The sequence below is a fragment of the Sabethes cyaneus genome, chromosome 2 (assembly GCF_943734655.1).
Source record: "Sabethes cyaneus chromosome 2, idSabCyanKW18_F2, whole genome shotgun sequence".
NCBI classification, from domain to species: domain Eukaryota; kingdom Metazoa; phylum Arthropoda; class Insecta; order Diptera; family Culicidae; genus Sabethes; species Sabethes cyaneus.
The window spans coordinates 153,763,385-153,782,555 of record NC_071354.1 but is presented as its reverse complement, the minus strand read 5'-3'; the positions used below and the strand labels follow the sequence as shown (position 1 = coordinate 153,782,555).

Genomic DNA, 19,171 nt, shown 5'->3' with positions numbered 1-19,171 from the left:
CAAGGTTTGAAATTTAAGAACGAGGTAGCGCGTGGAAAGCAAAGATTTGAATGGCCCTGCACGTTTATAAAACCGCTCTGCGTACTCAGTTGCGTTGATACACTGTTATTCTGGTTATCCATATCACCACCTCTGTGGATTTAGGGCCATTATATAGTGGGATTTCACATTTGGCATAGTTTAATTTTGGCGTGCCTCGATTTTAGTAACAAAATAATCCGTTTTGGCAACATAAAACATTTCACTTCAAAAAATATGCTTAAATAACAGTCAGTTTCCGCATACAAGCCTTAAATAACGAAAAATGAATGTTACGAACAGTAATATTTTTATTGCCGTAGGACTACGTCTTATCGCAGGTTGCCAAAAACTTACTTGCACCGGACGGATAACTCTTGGCGGACTTGCAATCGTTGATTAATAATATTTAGTCAATTTCTAACGCATCTACATTCAATATTTTCATATCCAAAAAGGGTCTCGATTTGGCACGGTTTCGATTTTGGCAACATAGGGGACTTGGATTTGTTGGATTCGATTAGAAAAACTCGTGAATTTGCGTAAAAACCACGTAAATTTCGAAATTCGCGTTAAAAAACCTTATAATTTTCAAACCTAGATACGTATAAAAAAGATGTTTTGGGCACATCCACGTAAATTCCGAAATTCGTGTAAAAACCGGATTTAATCCAGCTGGTGGTGAAAGGAACCTTTGCTATACCATCTTACATGTTATTTGATATGGAACTCGAAACATCTTGGGAACATAATTCAACTGTTAGTTGACGTTTTACAATTTATTCCATATAACTTGAACTGACATTTAAATATAAAGAATGACAAAACCATTTATTTGGTAGTAAAATCATTAAAATCGATTTGGTTGTCCCAAAGTTATTTGAAAATTGATTTTTAGGAGAGGGCCTCAGAAAAAGCCAACCTAAACGCCAAACGAAAAAAATACAAATCTAAAATTGTTTTAAAAACCAAAAAGGTTTACTAAATTTGAACATGATTAAAGCACTTCTGAGTTTTGATAGATCCTTTTTACAATAAATTGCTGAGTATGTATAGGTAAGTTGTATTTAGTTACGTCCTTTTAAAGTTTTAAAGGGTAGATTGCTCATATAAAGTAAATAAAAATCATCAATTGCACTTCCGCAATGAACATAAATCGCAGCCTGTATTGTAATTGTTTTGCGAAATATGAGAAGTTTCGAGCCGGATTAAGTTGCCGTCGAGGGAATGACTACTTTACGACCTAAACCGAATCACATCATCCGTGATCTCAAATCACACTAGAAATATTCAAAATTTTACAATTGTTATCTCTTCCTCTTTTGCATCCGCCAACGCGGTTCGATACAAATCCACCTGCAAAGGCAAATCACACGTTAAGATAGCAATTTCAAACCTAGTAAAATATTTTAAAATGAAGTCTATTATGTTAAAAGACGTAGTCCTACGTCAAAATTATCAAGCTCATTTTTATGTAATAACGGCCATCTTAGTGTTTACACAGCTGTGCTAGTGGTATACGGCTTCTATTTGCCAATATCAATTCAAGATTATGCGTAGGTACCCGCCGCTCGTGGATTCCTGTGTTTGCTGCTTGCGATAAAATTTTCTTCCGATCGCTGTACTGCATTATCGCCAAGTGATTCGATCGGAAGTTCAAGACTCATCACTCACTCGTATCGGGAAACGATAATTATTGCCGATCCGTTCACTCGGAGAGAATCAAATATGACACACGCAAGCAGCGATACACACACAAAGGTTTATCGGCGATAGAGGTTCACGTGTTGTTCTTTCGCCTTATACTTTTGCGTCTTTGGTTCTCTTTTCGCAAGAAGATACAAGCATGTCGTGATCTGCATGTATTGAATCGCAAATGAATGGGGAGTGAGTGAGTTTTGATCCGATTCGAACCAACCTTGTTGTAAGTGTTCACTACCATAGACTTAGTTTTCGCTACATTGACTGTGAGTCCTGTTGCCTGGGAGCTCTCGGAGAGGTCATCTAACTTGCTCTGCATGTCGTTTCGGTGTTGTGCGAGCAAGACAATGTCGTCGGCTAGGTCGAGGTCATTTAGCTGCTCCACCGTCAGAGGATTCCAAGGCAATCCTTGATTTGGTCTACTGTCAATTGCTCCAACTAATATCTCATTCATAACGATGAGAAACAGAAGCGGTGATAAAATGCAGCCCTGTCTCACGCCAGCAGTAACCCTTATGGGGTCGGACAAGACGCCGTCGTGCAAAACCTTGCACGAGAACGCCTCGTACTGAGCCTCGATGAGATGGACTAGCTTATCTGGAACTCCTCTACGCCTAAGTGCGCCCCAGATGTTTTCGTGGTTGAGTCGGTCGAACGTCTTTTCGAAGTCAACGAACGCCAGCAGAAGAGAGTCCTGGAATTCGTGGAACTGCTCCAATATAATGCGGAGTGTTGTGATATGATCGGCCAGCACGGAATCCAGCTTGCTGCCGCCGGATGCCCTGCATCTGTGTCTGTCTGTCTGTCCGTATGTTCCTTATAGAATCGAAAACTACTGAACCAATCGGCATGAAAATATGCATGTAGAGGTTTTTTGGGGCCAGGAAAGGTTTTAGTGATGGTTAGAAACCCCACTAAGAGGGGGGGCTACCATACAAATGAAACACAAATTTCTGCATAACTCGACAACTAATCAAGCAAATAGAACAAAATTTGGCATGTGAGTGTTTTCGGTGACAAGAATTTATTCTATGGTAAATTGAGACCCCTCCTCTCTTTATAAGGGGAATTATAACTCCTCTCCTCTTTAAAAGGGGGGGGGCTTCCATACAAATTTCCTCATAACTCGAGAACTAATCAAGCAAATGGAACCAAATTTGGCATGTGGGTGTTGTTGGGGACAAAAATTTTTTCTATGATGAATTGGGACCCCTCCCCGTTTTAGGAGGGGGGATCCTATACATATGAAATACAAATTTCCTCATAACTGAAGAACTAATCAAGCAAATGGAACAAAATTTGGCATGTGAAAGTTTTCGAGGGCAAGAATATTTTCTATGGTGAATAAGGATCCCTCCTCACTTCAAGAGGGGGGGCTCCTATACAAACTAAATACAAATTTCCTCATAACTCGAGAACTATTCAAGTAAATGGAACATAATTTGGTACGTGGGTGTTTTTGGAGACAAAATATTTTTCTATGATGAATTTGTTTATTTGTTTATTTGGTGTATAAAAATCATCTGACATAGTGTTTGTCTGAATGATAAAACTAAATTAACATAACTAACGGTACAATAAATACAGGCAATATAAAAACACACGAGAATACAGTCATCTACGAAGCCGTTCTTTAAATGACGATGTGGTGATGTTGAAGTCGAACAAATCTACCACCGCGTTGAAGCTTGCCGACATATATCGAATGGGATCATGTTGCCCATACGAAACACTTCGATGAGGTAGAAACAGAAGATTCCTGGGCCTCAAATGCCTTTCCGGAGCGTACAAATTCAGTTGATGCAAAATACTTGGAGCGTCGATTTCACCACGCAAAACTTTTGCCACAAACACAGCTTGCGCTTCGAACCGTCTGCGCTCCAAAGTCTGAATTCCGAGGAGCTGACAGCGCTCGGTGTATGCAGGAAGCTGGAATCGGTTACGCCATGGCAGGAAACGTAGAGCATATCGCACGAACTTCCGCTGCACGGCTTCTATTCTTGCTATCCAGTTCGCGTTGAATGGACACCAAACAACCGAGTTGGTCTCAAGAAGAGATCGCACCAGGCAACAGTAAAGCGATCGTAGGCACATAGGATCGCGAAATTCATCTGCCACCTTGAACATGAATCCAAGCTGCCTATTAGCCTTGGCAATTATTTCGTTGTAGTGTGGGCCAAATGTAAGCGGAGTATCCAATGTAACACCCAAGTCACGAACCAGGTTTACTCTAGCTATGCTCTGACCACACATTGTATAGTTAAAAGTGATCGGGCTGGATTTACGATGAAATGAAATTGCACAACACTTCTCAATACAGACGGTTAGAAGATTGCTGGAACACCACTGCAGAAAAATGTCAATCAAACGTTGGAGTTCCAAACAGTCAGCAGTATTTCTGACAACCTTGTATAATTTGATATCATCTGCAAACAACATGCGGCAATCATCCGGAAGTAAAGCTGTTAAGTCGTTAATAAATAGCATAAAGAGCAACGGCCCGAGGTTACTGCCTTGTGGTATGCCGGAGAGATTCGTGAAATACGAAGACTGTTGGTTTCCTATCCTCACGCAGAGCATTCGATTCAATAGATAGGATCGAAACCATCGTACAAGTGCAGAATTAACTCCAATTTTTTCCAATTTGGCGAGTAGTATATTATGGTCAACCCGATCGAATGCAGCTTTCAAGTCGGTATAAACTGCATCTATCTGTGCACCTATGCTCATGTTTTGTAAGCAAGTTGCTGTGAATTGCACGAGGTTCGTTGCGGTAGAGCGTTTTGGGAAAAATCCATGTTGATCTGTTGATACGTATTGTTTACAGCTTGCGAAAAGAACGTCGTGTATAATGATTTCGAACACCTTTGAGCAAGCGCAAAGGGATGTTATACCTTTGTAGTTAATTACATTACGTCTGTCACCTTTTTTATATACAGGAAACATAACAGAAATCTTCCATGTCGTAGGAAATAAGCACTGTTGAAGCGACAAGTTACATAGCAGCCGCAACGGACGTATAAAGCTAGCTGCGCACCTTTTCAAAACACATGAAGGAATTCCATCAGGACCAGCTGCAAACGAACATTTAACTTTATTGATTGCAGCTTCGATATGACGATCAGTTATTGCAGGTAGATTAAAATCCAACACTTCGCTAGGAGTGCTACTCATTGCCGTATTAGTTTGCGCAATTGTAGCAACTGAGCTACGAAAATTATGCTGAAAGTGTTCAGCGAACAATGTACATTTTTCCAACATCGTGCTACCATGACAATCACCTAAGAACATGTCTTTAGGCAATCCTTCCTCCTTCCTCTTACTGTTAACGAATGACCAAAAGATCTTTGGATTCAATCTAATATTACGCTGCATTCGAATTGAGACCCCTTCCCACTTTCGGAAGGGGGGTTCATATACAAATGAAATGCAAATTTCCTCATAACTCGAGAACTAATCAAGCAAATGGAACCAAATTTGGCATGTGAAAGTTTTCTAGGGCATGAATATTTTCTATGGTGAATTAGAACCCCTCCGCACTTTAAGAGGAGGGGCTCCTATACAAACGAAATACAAATTTCCTCAAAACTCGAGAACTAATCAAGCAAATGGAACCAAATTTGACACGTGGGTATTTTTGGAGACAAAAATTTTTTCTATGATGAACTGTGACCCCTCCTCACTTTAGGAGGGGGGCTCCTATACAAATGAAATACAAATTTCCTCATAACTCTAGAGCTAATCAAGCAAATGAAACCAAATTTGGCATGTGAAAGTTTTCGAGTGCAAGAATATTTTCTATGGTGAATTAGGACCCCTCCCAACTTTAAGAGGGGGGGCTCCTATACAAACGAAATACAAATTTCCTCATAACTCGAGAACTAATCAAGCAAATGGAACCAAATTTGGCACGTGAGTGTTTTTGGAGACAAAAATTTTTTCTATGTTGAATTGGGACCCCTACCCACTTTAGGAGGGGGGGCTCCTATACAAATGAAATTCAAATTTCCTCATCACTCGAGAACTAATCAAGCAAATAGAACCAAATTTGGCATTTGGAGGTTTCTGGAGTGTGAATTAGGACCCCTCCCAACTTTAAGAGGGGGTACTTTTACACAAATGAAATACAAATTTCCTCATAATTCGAGAACTAATCAAGCAAATGGAACCATATTTGGCATGTGGGTGTTTTTGGAGGCAACCATTTTTTTATGATGAATTAGGACCCCTTACCTTTTTAAGAGGGGGAGCGGCTCTCATACAAACGAAATACAAATTTCCTCATAACTGTAGAACTAATCAAGCAAATGGAACCAAATTTATCATGTGGGTGTTTTTGTAGGCAAGAATATTTTCTATGGCATATTTTCTATGGATTTCCCCACTTTAAGAGGGGGAAGGGGGGCTCCTATACAAATGAAAAACAAATTTCCTCATAACTCGAGAACTAATCAAGCAAATGTAACCAAATTTGACATGTAAGTGGTTTTGGACGCAAGATTTTTTTCTATGGTGAATTGAGACCCTTCTCTTCTTTAGAAAGCGAGTTATGGCCCATCTCCCCTTTAAGAGTGTGGGCTTCCATACAAATGAAATGCAAATTTCCTCTTATCTCGAGAACTAATCAATCAGATGGAACCAAATTTGGCATGTGGGAGTTTTAGATGGCAGAAATTTTTTCTATGGTGAATTACGACCCCTTCCCCTTTTAAGAGGGGAGCTCCCATACAAATGAAATTCAAATTTCCTTATAACTTGAGAAATAATCAAGCAAATGGAACCAAATTTGGCAGGTGGGAGATTTTGGAGTCTTGAATTTATTTTACGATAGGTAGAGACCTCTCACCCCTGTGGTAGGGGGATATGGACTCTCATACAAATAAAACAGAAATTTTTGCGAAACTCAAAAACTAATCGAACTCAAGAAATTCGAGACTCTTCCATAAAACATTAGTCAATACAAGACCACAAAAACTATCTATAGTAACACTAGATCATTCAGGACGAGACGGTCGCGAGTGTTGCCGGTGACCCGCCGTCGGAAGCGCCGCCCACTGGGGGGCTTGCAAAACTCGAGATTGTGACAAAGATCATCCGAGATTCATGATTTATGTACAACACAGGTTAATTTGTGGCAATACGAAGTTTGTCGGGTCAGCTAGTACCCTATATATCAACAACGTTCAGCAAAATAAAATTGATACCTAATTGAAAATGAATTTAACTGATCATAACGATCATTACGTATCATTACGTAGTATATATTATCAAAAAATAAAAAAATTGAAAAATGCGCTTTTTTAGATATTTAACTTTTTAGTTTTAATTTGTCAATAAAATGATTTTTTTACAGTTCATAAATTTTTTTAGAAGGCAGTTTTATTATCTTCAACTTTGCTGAAGATGCTATTTCAATTAAACGATTCATTTTTCCAAAATAAAATATTTAATTCATTAGTACATACTATTTTTGGTTACGCCCTTTTGAAAAAGCAGTCGAGACTGATATGCTAAAGTGACATATTTTCCTAACAAGAACGTCCATATAAAATTTCGACTAAATCAAAAATGACAAAATAAAATCGTTTTGCGAAACTTCGTGGAATTGCTCATATGACGGATTTCACGCCAACTCATCTATGAGGTTGGCAGCACCCTCTCGGAATTCAACGAAACTTTGTGTGCGAGAGGTCATGTAAATAAGTAACTTCGCATACTTAGTTTTTCCAAAATTGGTCTAGACTAACTTTTGGAAAGGGCTTAAATGTTCTCTCTTTTTTTCTCTTTTTTACAAAAAATATAACTCGAAAATTAAGGACCTACAAAAAAAAGATCTATCGGTGGTTTTTGGAAAATATTCTGAATTTTCATACAAAAATACTGAAGAAAATAAAAATTAATTTCTACACTGAGAAAAAAGCATTTTAAAAACTAAAAATCGATTTTGCAAAAATGGCCATCTCAGAATATGATGAAATATGGAAGTATTCCGTACATCACAAAATGAGCATATTTAAGGAAAAAAGTTTTTTTAACCAAATTTTTCTGCTAAAAGTTTTGCTTATTAACGGAACATGATCGTCGAAATTTTTTGAAAAACTTCATATTTTTCCTTCGCAGACTGTATGTGTATGTACCTAGTAGATATGGTCGAGTATGAACATTTGAATACCCGAACCCGGCCCAGTTTTAAAAAAAATTGACACCGCATACCCGACCCGAACCCGAATATTATTTTTTTTCAGTACCCGAACCCGACCTGAACCCGCTGGGTACGGGTGCGGGTTTCGGGTAAATTTTTCGCACCCGACCATCTCCAGCATGTAGCATAAAAGTGGATGTGGAAGTGTTTGACCCAAATTTAAAAATGCATTATTATGAGTAAACGGTGCAATGGTGGAGTGCGAAATGTCCTAAAAAAATGTCATCATGCATATTTTAAAATTTTTATTCTTAATTCTCAATGGACGGCTTCCATTCCACATTGACGACTTTTAGGACATTTCGCACTCCTAAAGTTTTTAGAGATCCGATTCTTTTAACCCTCTAGTTACCAACCCTGCCAATTGGCGGGCTTCAGGAAAATCGTTATAAATCTACTATGCTTATTCGTTTTATGTTGGTATCCACTAATACCTTCTCATTATAGTCTAATCTAACTGTTCGAGTGGTTTGTTTGTTTTATTACGTTAATTTGAAACAGATATTTCGTGCGAAACTTGAAAAATGCCAGAAAACTGAGAAAAAAATTATTTTGCACTGCAGAGTGGAATTCAAATTGTTGTAAATTGCTTATTTCTTGGAATAAATGAACAAAAAAATTATTGGTGAGTAGCTGATAAGTTGTACTTCATGGTAAAAAGGAAATTTGCGATAAAAAGTTTAGGAACTGGTCGATTTTTATCAAGGAATTGACCCCGCCAATTGGCGGGTTTGGGCATTAACGTCAACTTTTTTTTGGTAATTGGACAACGTGTTGTTTCCGTTGTATTTATTGATTTTTTCGAGTTTAAGCTAAAAATAATTGTTATAGGTCTTGTTAGCTTCTTTTATATGCCTTGAAAAATATACAAACATACAGTGGCATTAAAACGGAAAGGGAATTTATAGGACTTATCACCTAATTTTCAGTGCGCCTTTTTGACGAGCTGCAATATGGCGTTTTATAGCTATATCACAAAAGATTTTTGCATTTTATGGTATTTGAAAACCATAACCCTATAACCAAGAAATAGATTCCATGAAACCCGGCGAATTTTGATGCTTAACGACAAAATCTTGATAAGCAAGATAATTATTCAAAATGGGATCTATCATAGACCATTTTAACCGCAAATTTTAATCTATACCGGTTAATAAGTTTGTGTTAATGAACAAATTGACTGAATTACCAGTCGATAAAAGATTGTAGTGAACAAATGTGTACAACAAAAATGAAAAACCCAATTTATCAAACAAATCACATAAATGAGGATTTAAGTTTCATGTTCTATCGGACTCTAATGGTTTTTCAATGGTTACAGTTTCAAAGCATATTATGGTGTAGGCAATGCTGACTTGGGAGCAGCTACTAATGTTGTTGTTCGCCTTTCTAAAATTTTACCGGATCATTACACGGACAATGACTATAGACAACGATGAACTGGAAGTGGTTGATGAGTTTATATTTGGGATCTCTGGTCACCACCGACAATATTACGGGTAAGGATATTCAATGATGCATTCAAGCTAGAAGTCAAGTCTAGTTTTCCTTCGCAAGCTGCTTCGATTAACCCCTCTAAGGTCTACTTCATTTTTAGCACCGCAAATTTCACTAAAATGGCCGTAACTTTTTATCTTTCAATATTTTTTCACCAAACTTGGGAATTGATCCGAAAATATTTTCTATTTTCATAATATCTATAGATAATAGCCATATGTCATATGGTCCCGGAGTTATTCCGGAGTTCCTTGGGGGACCATGACATGGCTTTTCTAGATAAAGTTGCCAAATATTTAAAATTTGTTTGAAATCTGTTGATTTTTGTAAACATATCATCGACTGTGGACATATATCAGATACTTTGCCGCAGTTATGAGCCATGGTGCTCGCCATCCGAATCCGGGGGGATACTATAAATCCGGAACCGGTTCCCATAAAGGGACATTTCACCATCAGTAAAGTATGTCGAGTCGCAAGTCAAAAAACATCAGCACTCGACAAAATAGCGTTTAACGATCATCTCATGTCTCTCAGAGGCCGGTATGACCGGTTCCGGGCGCGGGAAGGGTTTCTTTTCTGATTCAAGCACGGAACGGATTTCGAAGGAACTTGTCCGGGACCTGGAATCGGCCATATGGCCAAAAATTTCAGTTGAAGCTCATTATAACTAGTTCCATAAATACTAGCACTGTTATAGATGTTCTGAAATGGATGTCCCGCATTAAATCGAAAAATTTGATTTCGTAACTTTTTTGCGCCCAGGTGCCCAACCCCGCCAATTGGTGGGTTACGAATTTTTATAAATAATTAAACTATTCCTGAACTTAGTAATTAGAGAATATTTTTTCCATTATTCTGGCCACGAAATGAGCATTTTAAAAATTTTTCAAGCAAATCAAAAATTTGGGCACTAGAGGGTTAAGGAGAAGTAAGTCGGCATTAATATGTCAATTTCAAAAGCAAAAGTTTTTTTTTGTTTGAAACAATATTCTCTCTGAAAATATATTCTCTGTGTTCAGATTGGCAAGAAGTATGCAGTGAATACATTTTTAAAAACAGAATCCCTCCCCAGAATCGGTCCAAAAACTACTTTTGAAATCGGGCTTTCCTATACGAAAAGTTAATTACCTACTGCTCATTTCCCATTAAAGTCAGTTTAAAGTCAGTGTTATTTGTAACACTACCATAAAGAAAACCAGAATACTTACAAGACTGTAATAAATTCAACGGATAACGTAAAAATATGGCAATTGTAAATCCTAAACTACTAAGCAATTCACAAGTGAAATATATTTGTACAATTAATGCACTTAAAAATTGTAACCTTGTTACACTCTTCTTTTGGGGGATCTGTCGGCGGTTCTACATCAGTGTGCTCATAAATGAAATCGATATAATGTGACACTTTTGTCAATACTCCTGGATATGGTGCAATTGTGCATGGTTTGACACTCCAAGAGACAATTCCAACCTGAACACCATGATGTAACAATGGGCCACCGGAATCACCCTGGAAAACAATGAAAACCATAACACAATCTTTCATTTTGCCGTCCCAACAAGCAATATCTTACACTGCACTGTCCCTTGCCACCACCAGGCTCGGCTGCACAGATTTGGCTCGGGTAGATGGTGTTGCTTTCATGAGCTATGTTGCACTCATCATTTGGAACTACATAGTAATCCACCTTTTGTAGAGTATCGGGAAAAACGCCAATGTCTATCATACCCCACCCAACAAGAGTGACCCCAAGATCCGCTTCGTCCACCTCAAAGTACGGCTTAGGGAGAGTCACCGGTTGAATCGATTCACTGAATTCTAATGGCTTTACCAACTTCAATAATGCGATGTCGTTAACAGAACTATTCCATGGATCGTACTCTGGGTGCACAATAACTAGCTCTATTTGGAACACCGACTCATCATCTTCCATGCTGACGGTCGTTCGACCAACTTGAATTGATTGCAGACTAGGGGTGCTGGATCCCACGCAATGGGCAGCCGTCATGATCCAATAGCGGGTTAAAATGGTTCCTCCACAATTATGAGTTCCGAGTGAATCTCTTAAGGACAGCATAAATGGGTGTTCCTCTATAGTGGTGTCTGTTCCGTTGATAACGCGTTGTCCATCATTTGTTGGTGCCGCTGTTAAAATATGAATAAAAGGATTATCAAAATACCTTGCTGCATTGAAAAACGTAAGATTCCTACCTGTAATGATCTGTATAAAAGCGGTAAGGGTAAATAGCTGGAACCACATTTTGTCTGCAATTGCAGCTACCGTTCATAATTTGTCGACTGACTGTTGTATTTATATCCGGGCAAATGGGTTTTTATAATCCTAATCGAGGAGCGGTAGCCATGCACGATTGTAAAAAGAAGTTATCAAGTTGAATGTGTCTATCTGGTTTGATGAAATTTGATAACCATTATCAAATTGCAATGCTATTCGCCAGGTGCACAATCACCGCAAAATTCTTGCATTCCAAAGTCTAATCTTTATGATCTTTTTTATCGTTACATGCAATGCTACTGTCAGCATCTATGTTGTTGAGTACAAGTAATGTCCATAATTTTTTTTATTTGAGTATATAATTGTATAATTGTAATCAATATGGAATCGTTAGTAAATCATCGTTGAACTAATATTTTTCAATTTAGGAAATACCTGAGGAAAATTTATTCTTGGAAAGACTAGATATTCGTGTACGTTTTGTCCTGAAGATAAAGACATATTCTTTCGAAACGTAGGCTGAAGTTCGCGAACAAAATTCATTCAAAATGTTACTATTTAAAGCTTTGGAATTTGTAACGAAGAATATTTTTTAATATAAAAAAAACCCTTTTCCTAAAACCCGCCAGTTTTGTTCCTGGATCCGATTCGTATTCTTCACGAACTGTTTGCAATCCAACGGTTTGAATAATTTATGGCTCTCGAACTGTGTCCTTCGTCCGCTCCGAGTGCCAGTGCATACCTACCTGTACTCTGATGGCCTGACGAACCGTATCGATGAAGCTTGGTTCGATTGAACGAAGGCAGTGAAAGCATTCATGATGTTTCTATACCTTTCAACTGATCAGCATGGCAAAGTGGTTTTTGGGGTGGCACTTCACTGGTCAGTTTAAATTTTTTAAGTCACATTAAGAAATGTCCGTGGAATGAGGAAGTCTCACATAAATCGATTTGAACTCTCAACAACAGGAGATTTGTTTATTTCACGAATAATATAGAATTTCACTTTTCATAAAATTGCTGCCGATTAAGGTAAGTCTTTGCCACCCTAGTTGGTAAAGTCATACCGAAGATGTACATACTTCATTCACAAATTATGTCACTGGCAAGCAGCTTGTATTCGTAGCTCCTTTCCCAGGCAAAGTCACGACGCTATGAATACCTACCATGTATTCATTTATGCGTCGTTTCTGCTTCAGTACGCGGCTTCAGCCATTCCAATTTCAGTGCTCATGTATATATGTACGATGGTGGATCTTGAGATTGCTATTCACATCTGCATAGTATAGTAATTCCTCAGATTTTCCCGTTTAGGGCAATTGATGTGACAAAGATCGAAGAAATGTGACTTACGTACAGCCAGTTTCCATGAAATGTGTTCGGTATTTGCTCTTTAATGGAAATTTAACAAATCATTGAAAGCTATGCATTATACACTAATAAAGAAAAAAAGCTGATAGATAATTTATTTTAATATATTTGGCGATTTGATTGAAGTTTATCATTCCGACTGCCCTCCATTTTGTGTACGACAAATTGATCTGTATTTGTTTGTTGGTTTAATTTGACTAATTAATTTGATTAGTTGTGCCCAGTCAAATGAACTAATGTAATAAGCAAAGGACATAAAAATAACAACAGCAATATCTTGACTCAATCCCCGACTAATTGACAATGAATAGTGAGTGGTAGTACTCTTTTCTACAGAAACTAAAGCCAATGAATGCAGCATGATGAATTTTATCTCCTATGAGCTGAAACCGAAGCTTTCATGTAACATTTGGTTTCAGAGCGGTTGTTTTAGCAGCACGTAATTTTACGTCAAAGTAAACCTATACGACGAAAAGTTGCAGACTATGTATGAGGACAGTTTGCACTACCATTCCTAATCAACGTAAAAATCAACGTCGTAAACAACAAATTGAATTACATCTATTTTGTCATTTGCTCTCCACTGATCATGCCAGATGGCGCTTTGCACATCCGTAAATAAAGACTACACTCACAAATATCTGGATATACGCATCTATTTACAATTCTTCCCACTACTATAGGAATTGGGGGGTTGGCCAGTGTTCACACCATAAATTTAGTCTTTGCCATATTAAACTCTGAGACCTGCATCCTGGGAGCTCATGGAGAGGCCATCTAGCTTGTTCTGCATATCTTTTTGGCGTTACAAAAGCCAGACAACGCCGTTGGTTAGGTCTAGGACATTTAGTTGTAACTTATAACAAAAATTGGACACGCTCATTGGTTTGCAACTTTTTACCGCGTAAAAATAACTGAAATCTTGACTGAAGTACCTGAGAGTGCATTGTTGATTTCGGCAGAGTTTCGTCGAAATCGATTGATTGATTACAGTAATTTCTTTGAAATAAGAAAAAGTGCGCGAAAAAAAATTTGGCGCTCACGTTCAAGCATCATCAAGTCTATCAAGTGAAAGCATGGTAAATAACGGTAGGAAACGTGGCATTGCTGATTCCATGATGACGATTTATCAGTTGAGAGCCAAAGCGGTTCTTGCCGTATCAAGAATTCCTCTCCATTGGCTCGATCCTGGGTTACTCGTCGCCAATATAGCCAATATAGCGCAATAACATCTCGACACACGCAAGTCGGCTTCAACTTGGTCGAGCCATCTGGCACGTTTGGTTCCTCTATTCCTGGTGCCGGTGGGTTTCTTGAAGAGAACGAATTGCACTGCTCAATCTTCTGGCATACTTGCGACGTGGCCGGTCCACGGTAGTCTCTTTGGTAGGTGTACGATGGGAATCTCTTCAAGTACTGCCGGCAACTTGTGGTTCCTACGCCTACGCCACTCTCCTCTATCCGTTTGTCCTCCGCCAGAAATAATGCAATACCGTTCTGATTCAAACTTAGAACACTTAAGCTATGCTGAAACTTTGTTCAAAGAAAAATGTTCGAAAATATCTTTATTCTACTCCCATAAATGGTTTAACAGCATGGCAATTTGATTATTTTCGTGTTAAAATTTTAAAAATGAGGATAAACTGTTAATTTACATTGAAAAACGCTAAAAAACTGCTGTTCGGTTTTGATTCAAACTTCGAACACTTTCATGGTCGACATTCAAAGCTCGAATATTTCAGTCTCATATACCGAACATTTGTATTACTTTGAAAAGTATTAATGCTTTTAGTGTCATTCAACTTAAATAAGTGAAATTGTGTCCTTTTTCTAAAAACTCTCTTTTTAAATCCACCTAACAGTATGTTTTAAATTTTTCCCATAATAATTAGTTTCGTTCCGTATTTCTGTAGTCAATTGCTAATATTTTCAAACTCTGTGTACCACAACTAAAGCAAGTTAACTTCGTACAGCTTTACAATGCAGATAATTTATTTTCCCGAAGGAAAATCCGGAAAAACCGGATATTATTCGTGGGTGTTCGCTGCTGATTCGTGCTGATATCTTACAAGGAGTGCTACACGGAAAGAAATTTGATTCCGATGCCATGAATGAAATCATAAAATCATGAAATGTGAGTTCATGTCAAATCATGACTGAACTGCCACATCAGACATCACAAAATCATGAATAATAGTTCATGATTTTGCGTTGTGGTGTACTGCAAGAAGATCGTGATATCATGATTTTTATTCATGGCGTATTTTCATAAATCATGAGCTAGAAACCGGGAATCATGAGTCATTTTGCTAGTTTTGATGATCAAATTTCTACCCGTGTACAGTTCAATGTCATGCCTCACCGGATAGAGGACATTCTAACGAACACAGTAGTGTACAATAAGTTTATCATATTGGCGATACTAACGAGCATTTTATTCTGAAGTGTTCGAAGTTTGAGACTGTTCTAAGTTTGAATCAGAACGGTACCATTCGTTCGAATATAGCAAGTGTATGTATGTTTTCCGTAAGCAAAGTTACTGTCTTAAGGCTCGAGTATAATTTTAGCGTTTCATGCACTTCTTATTTCTGCAGATCAATATCGTGGAACAGAAACAACTGTACATAACACACATTTTTATGTATAAAACTTTGATTTCGACGTTGTCAGCAAGTGAGGGTCCATTATGTGGTCAACGACGCAAAAATGACACCATTAGTGGACTTTCTCCATGTGAAATACCCCAGTATTCCTATAATGGAGCCGATCCTTTCCAACAAACACCGAAGCTGAATAAAAATGCTACTGATTTGGTCACAGCTGATTTAACTCTGAATACAGGTGGTAGACGCTGAATAAGTTTAAGCAAAGGCCTCTGTATACTATAAATGATTAAGCAGCCAACGAATGCGCTGTAAATCAGCTGCTTCACATAATAGCGTCACAAGCAGATTAGGCGCATCTTCAACCTCTCCACAACCTGTCAATATTCTCAATAACTATAACTATGTGCTATACTAGCTGAATAAACGATTTGACATCTTAATAAACAGCCTTCCCACGAAACATTTATGCGCTGATTAAATATTTTGGCAGCCACTATTATTCAGCCATAGCTGAATATGCATCGCATAAAATTTATGTAAACAATTCTACAATACTTATTCAACCGAAATTGGAGAACTTACAACCTATACAACCTATTTCGCTTGAGGCATAAAAAACACTTGTTAAGCGATTATATCGCCCTTTACATGACCTCCGTGCGTCTTGTTCCAAGCTTTGTGCAAATTGGTTGTTTAAAAACGCGCAAAAGCCACATTAAGCTCCATTGCTGCTTCGAAAGCAGCTATTAGCAAGCCCAACGCATGATAAAATCATCAAATTTACATGTTTAAGAGCTGAAAAAAGGTTTTTATTTCTAATACTAAACCACAACCATAGTTCAGCTACAGATAGAATAAATTCAGCTATAAAGCGTTTGGTCAGCCTGAAATTGTTACTTGGGTAGCTGCTTTCAAAGCGGCAATGGAGCTTAATAGAGGCTTTTGCGTGTTTTTAAATAACGAATTTGCGCAATGATGTCAATTCTATTTTTAGAACGAGAAATAGTTTTGCAATGCTTTTTCAGTCGCTTAATCAACGTCTCATCAACCATTATGCAGCCAAAAAATAATCTATTTTTAAATTTCAAAAATGAAACGCGTCATATTTATTTTGCTTAGGCGTTATAAGCTATATTTTAAATTTCGAATAACTTAAATTCGTATATGCAAGCTAATTAAAAATGCATGTCGTCTTCTTTCGGGAACTGAACCGCCATTTTCTGAAATTAAAAACTTTCCAATTAAATTCTACTATTTATATTTATTCATGACAGATACGCATTTCGTCTACGACATGCAGGCTTCATCAGTGCCTATTTTCGAAAAATCTTGTACACTGGATCGCCTTAAACCAACTCGTAAACAGCAAGAGCAATTGCTGTTTACGAGTTGGTTTAAGGCGATTCAAGCTGCATAAAGTAAGCACTCAAATGGTGTTTGAGCAAGCGATGTTTAAGCTACTTTAAGTTTTTCCAAACCAGCTTTCCTCCAAAGCTGATAAACAAGCTTAATAGCGGATTTTTCTGCTAAACAATCCGCTTCTAAACAGCCATAAACGTAGAACCGTTTTACAGTTGCTTAAAGGTGTTAAAGTGGCTTTATAAACCAGTAGACGCTTTCATTAGACTCACGGCTTTCAAACTCCTTTAAAGCTGCTTAAGGGTATTAAAGGGGCTTTACAAACTAATACCAAGCTTTCATTCGGTTTACAGCACACATACTGTCAGATCATAGAGTTTCGCAATTAGACTGGCAGCAAAAATATGTCAATTATCGACATTATCGACTGCTTCAAGTGTAAAGATATTTTCACTGTCTGTTCTGCAGATGCAGATGGGACGGATCATACGATGAGTGCTTATGGATCAGAAGATGGCGGTTCAATTCCCGAAAGATGACGACATGCAATTTTAATTGGCTTGCATATACGAATTCAAGTAATTCGAAATTTAAAACATAGTATACGACGCCATGGCAAAATAAATATGACGCGTTCTATTCTTTTTTAAATTTCAAAATAGATTATTTTTTGGCTGCATAAAGGTTGATAAGACGTTGATTAAGCGACTGAAAACGCATTGCAAAACTATTTCTTGTTCTATAAATAGAATTGGCAGCCTTGCGCAAATTGGTTATTTAAAAACACGCAAAAGCCTCTATTAAGCTTCATTGCAGCTTTGAAAGCAGTTACCCAAGTAACAATTTCAGGCTGACCAAACGCTGTTATAGCTGAATTTATTCTACCTGTGACTGAACTATGGTTGTGGTTTAGTATTAGAAATAAAAACCTTTTTTCAGCTATTAAACATCTAAGTCAAGCTTCGGGCTTGCTAATAGCTGCTTTGAAGCTGTAATGTAGCTTAATAGAGGCTTTTGCGCGTTTTTAAATAACCAATTTGCGCAAAGCTGGAAACAAGGCGCACAGAGGCGATATAATGGCTTAACAAGTGTTTTTCCGCCTCGAATAAAATAGGTTGTATAAGTATTGTACAGTTGTTTACATAAATTTTATTCGATGCATATCCAGCTATGGCTGAATAATTATGGCTGCTAAAATGTTTATTCAGCGTATAAATGTTTCTTGGGTTATTCTATTGTAAACTACAAAGTGTTCGTAGTAGGATAGTCGATATTGCTAACTGTTTTTAGCAAACATACCAAATATAGTTATCTGTAACATAAGTTGATATTAACACAGAGAACAGACTAACAGGCTAGAAGAAAGTAATCGATTTTTTGTGTGCAAAATTTGCCGATGGCACCTGTGGTGATAGTGTGGTACGCTTCAGAAATAGTTTGTCAAACGAATCAAAAATATGTATGTACGTTTACCAATATTACTTTGTGCTGGAGTTAAATATAAGCGATGGCAGCGACGTCATATGTTAGTTTTCCACGTACTGCTCGAAGGGTGCTCTTTGTAAGTGTCATCGATTGGGTATTTTGTAGGGTAACCAACCTATTTTGGACTCCTTCAACAGCTGTACATAATTTGGACACTTCCATTCGATTTTGCTGTAAGTGTCCAAGTTATTTACAGCTGCTAATGGGGTCCAAAATACGTTGGTTACTCTATTGCCAGTTCGGAATAATCCATGAAAGATAACGCTTCAAGCATTTAAGTGTCTGTTACTGGTAGTTATACCCTATAGTATCATTGCGTGACATGCAACCGTTAGTGTGCGTTTGAGCAGAAAAAATCTTGCAATTTGGTTGTGTGAGCATTATAATCGTGTAATTGTAACATTATTCAATTGTCAGGCAATATGTAAAGGAGATCTATTTTAAGCCTGTTAAGCAGCAGCTTGAACAATATTCAAGCATTTTGATGAAACTCGTTACAAGTTTTCATATCATACTCATATTTCATATTGATGATAACATTTACCGATTATCTGATTGCATATTGGTATTAATAAAACGTTTTCCAATTTGAGTTACAGGCGCGACAAATAATGAGCTTGCGGCGATTATTTTAAGCCTGCCAATCAATTTCAACATGCAGGATGGCTCGACCAGGTTGAAAGTGATTACTCAAA

At 37.7% G+C, this 19,171-nt stretch overlaps 1 protein-coding gene across 1 annotated transcript in view; it reads right to left on the bottom strand.

Moving 5' to 3' along the window:
* The window catches only part of LOC128736213 (ovochymase-2-like), a 39,902-nt gene extending 28,220 nt beyond the window's left edge, over positions 1–11,682 (bottom strand). Inside the window, exons 1-3 of the mRNA XM_053830692.1 lie at positions 11,634–11,682; positions 10,996–11,567; positions 10,746–10,931 (exon numbers count right to left, since the gene is read on the bottom strand). Of these exons, the coding sequence (XP_053686667.1) occupies positions 10,746–10,931; positions 10,996–11,567; positions 11,634–11,682 (807 nt within the window). The remainder of the gene's footprint in view (positions 1–10,745; positions 10,932–10,995; positions 11,568–11,633) is intronic.
* Between the last annotated feature and the right edge of the window lie 7,489 nt (positions 11,683–19,171).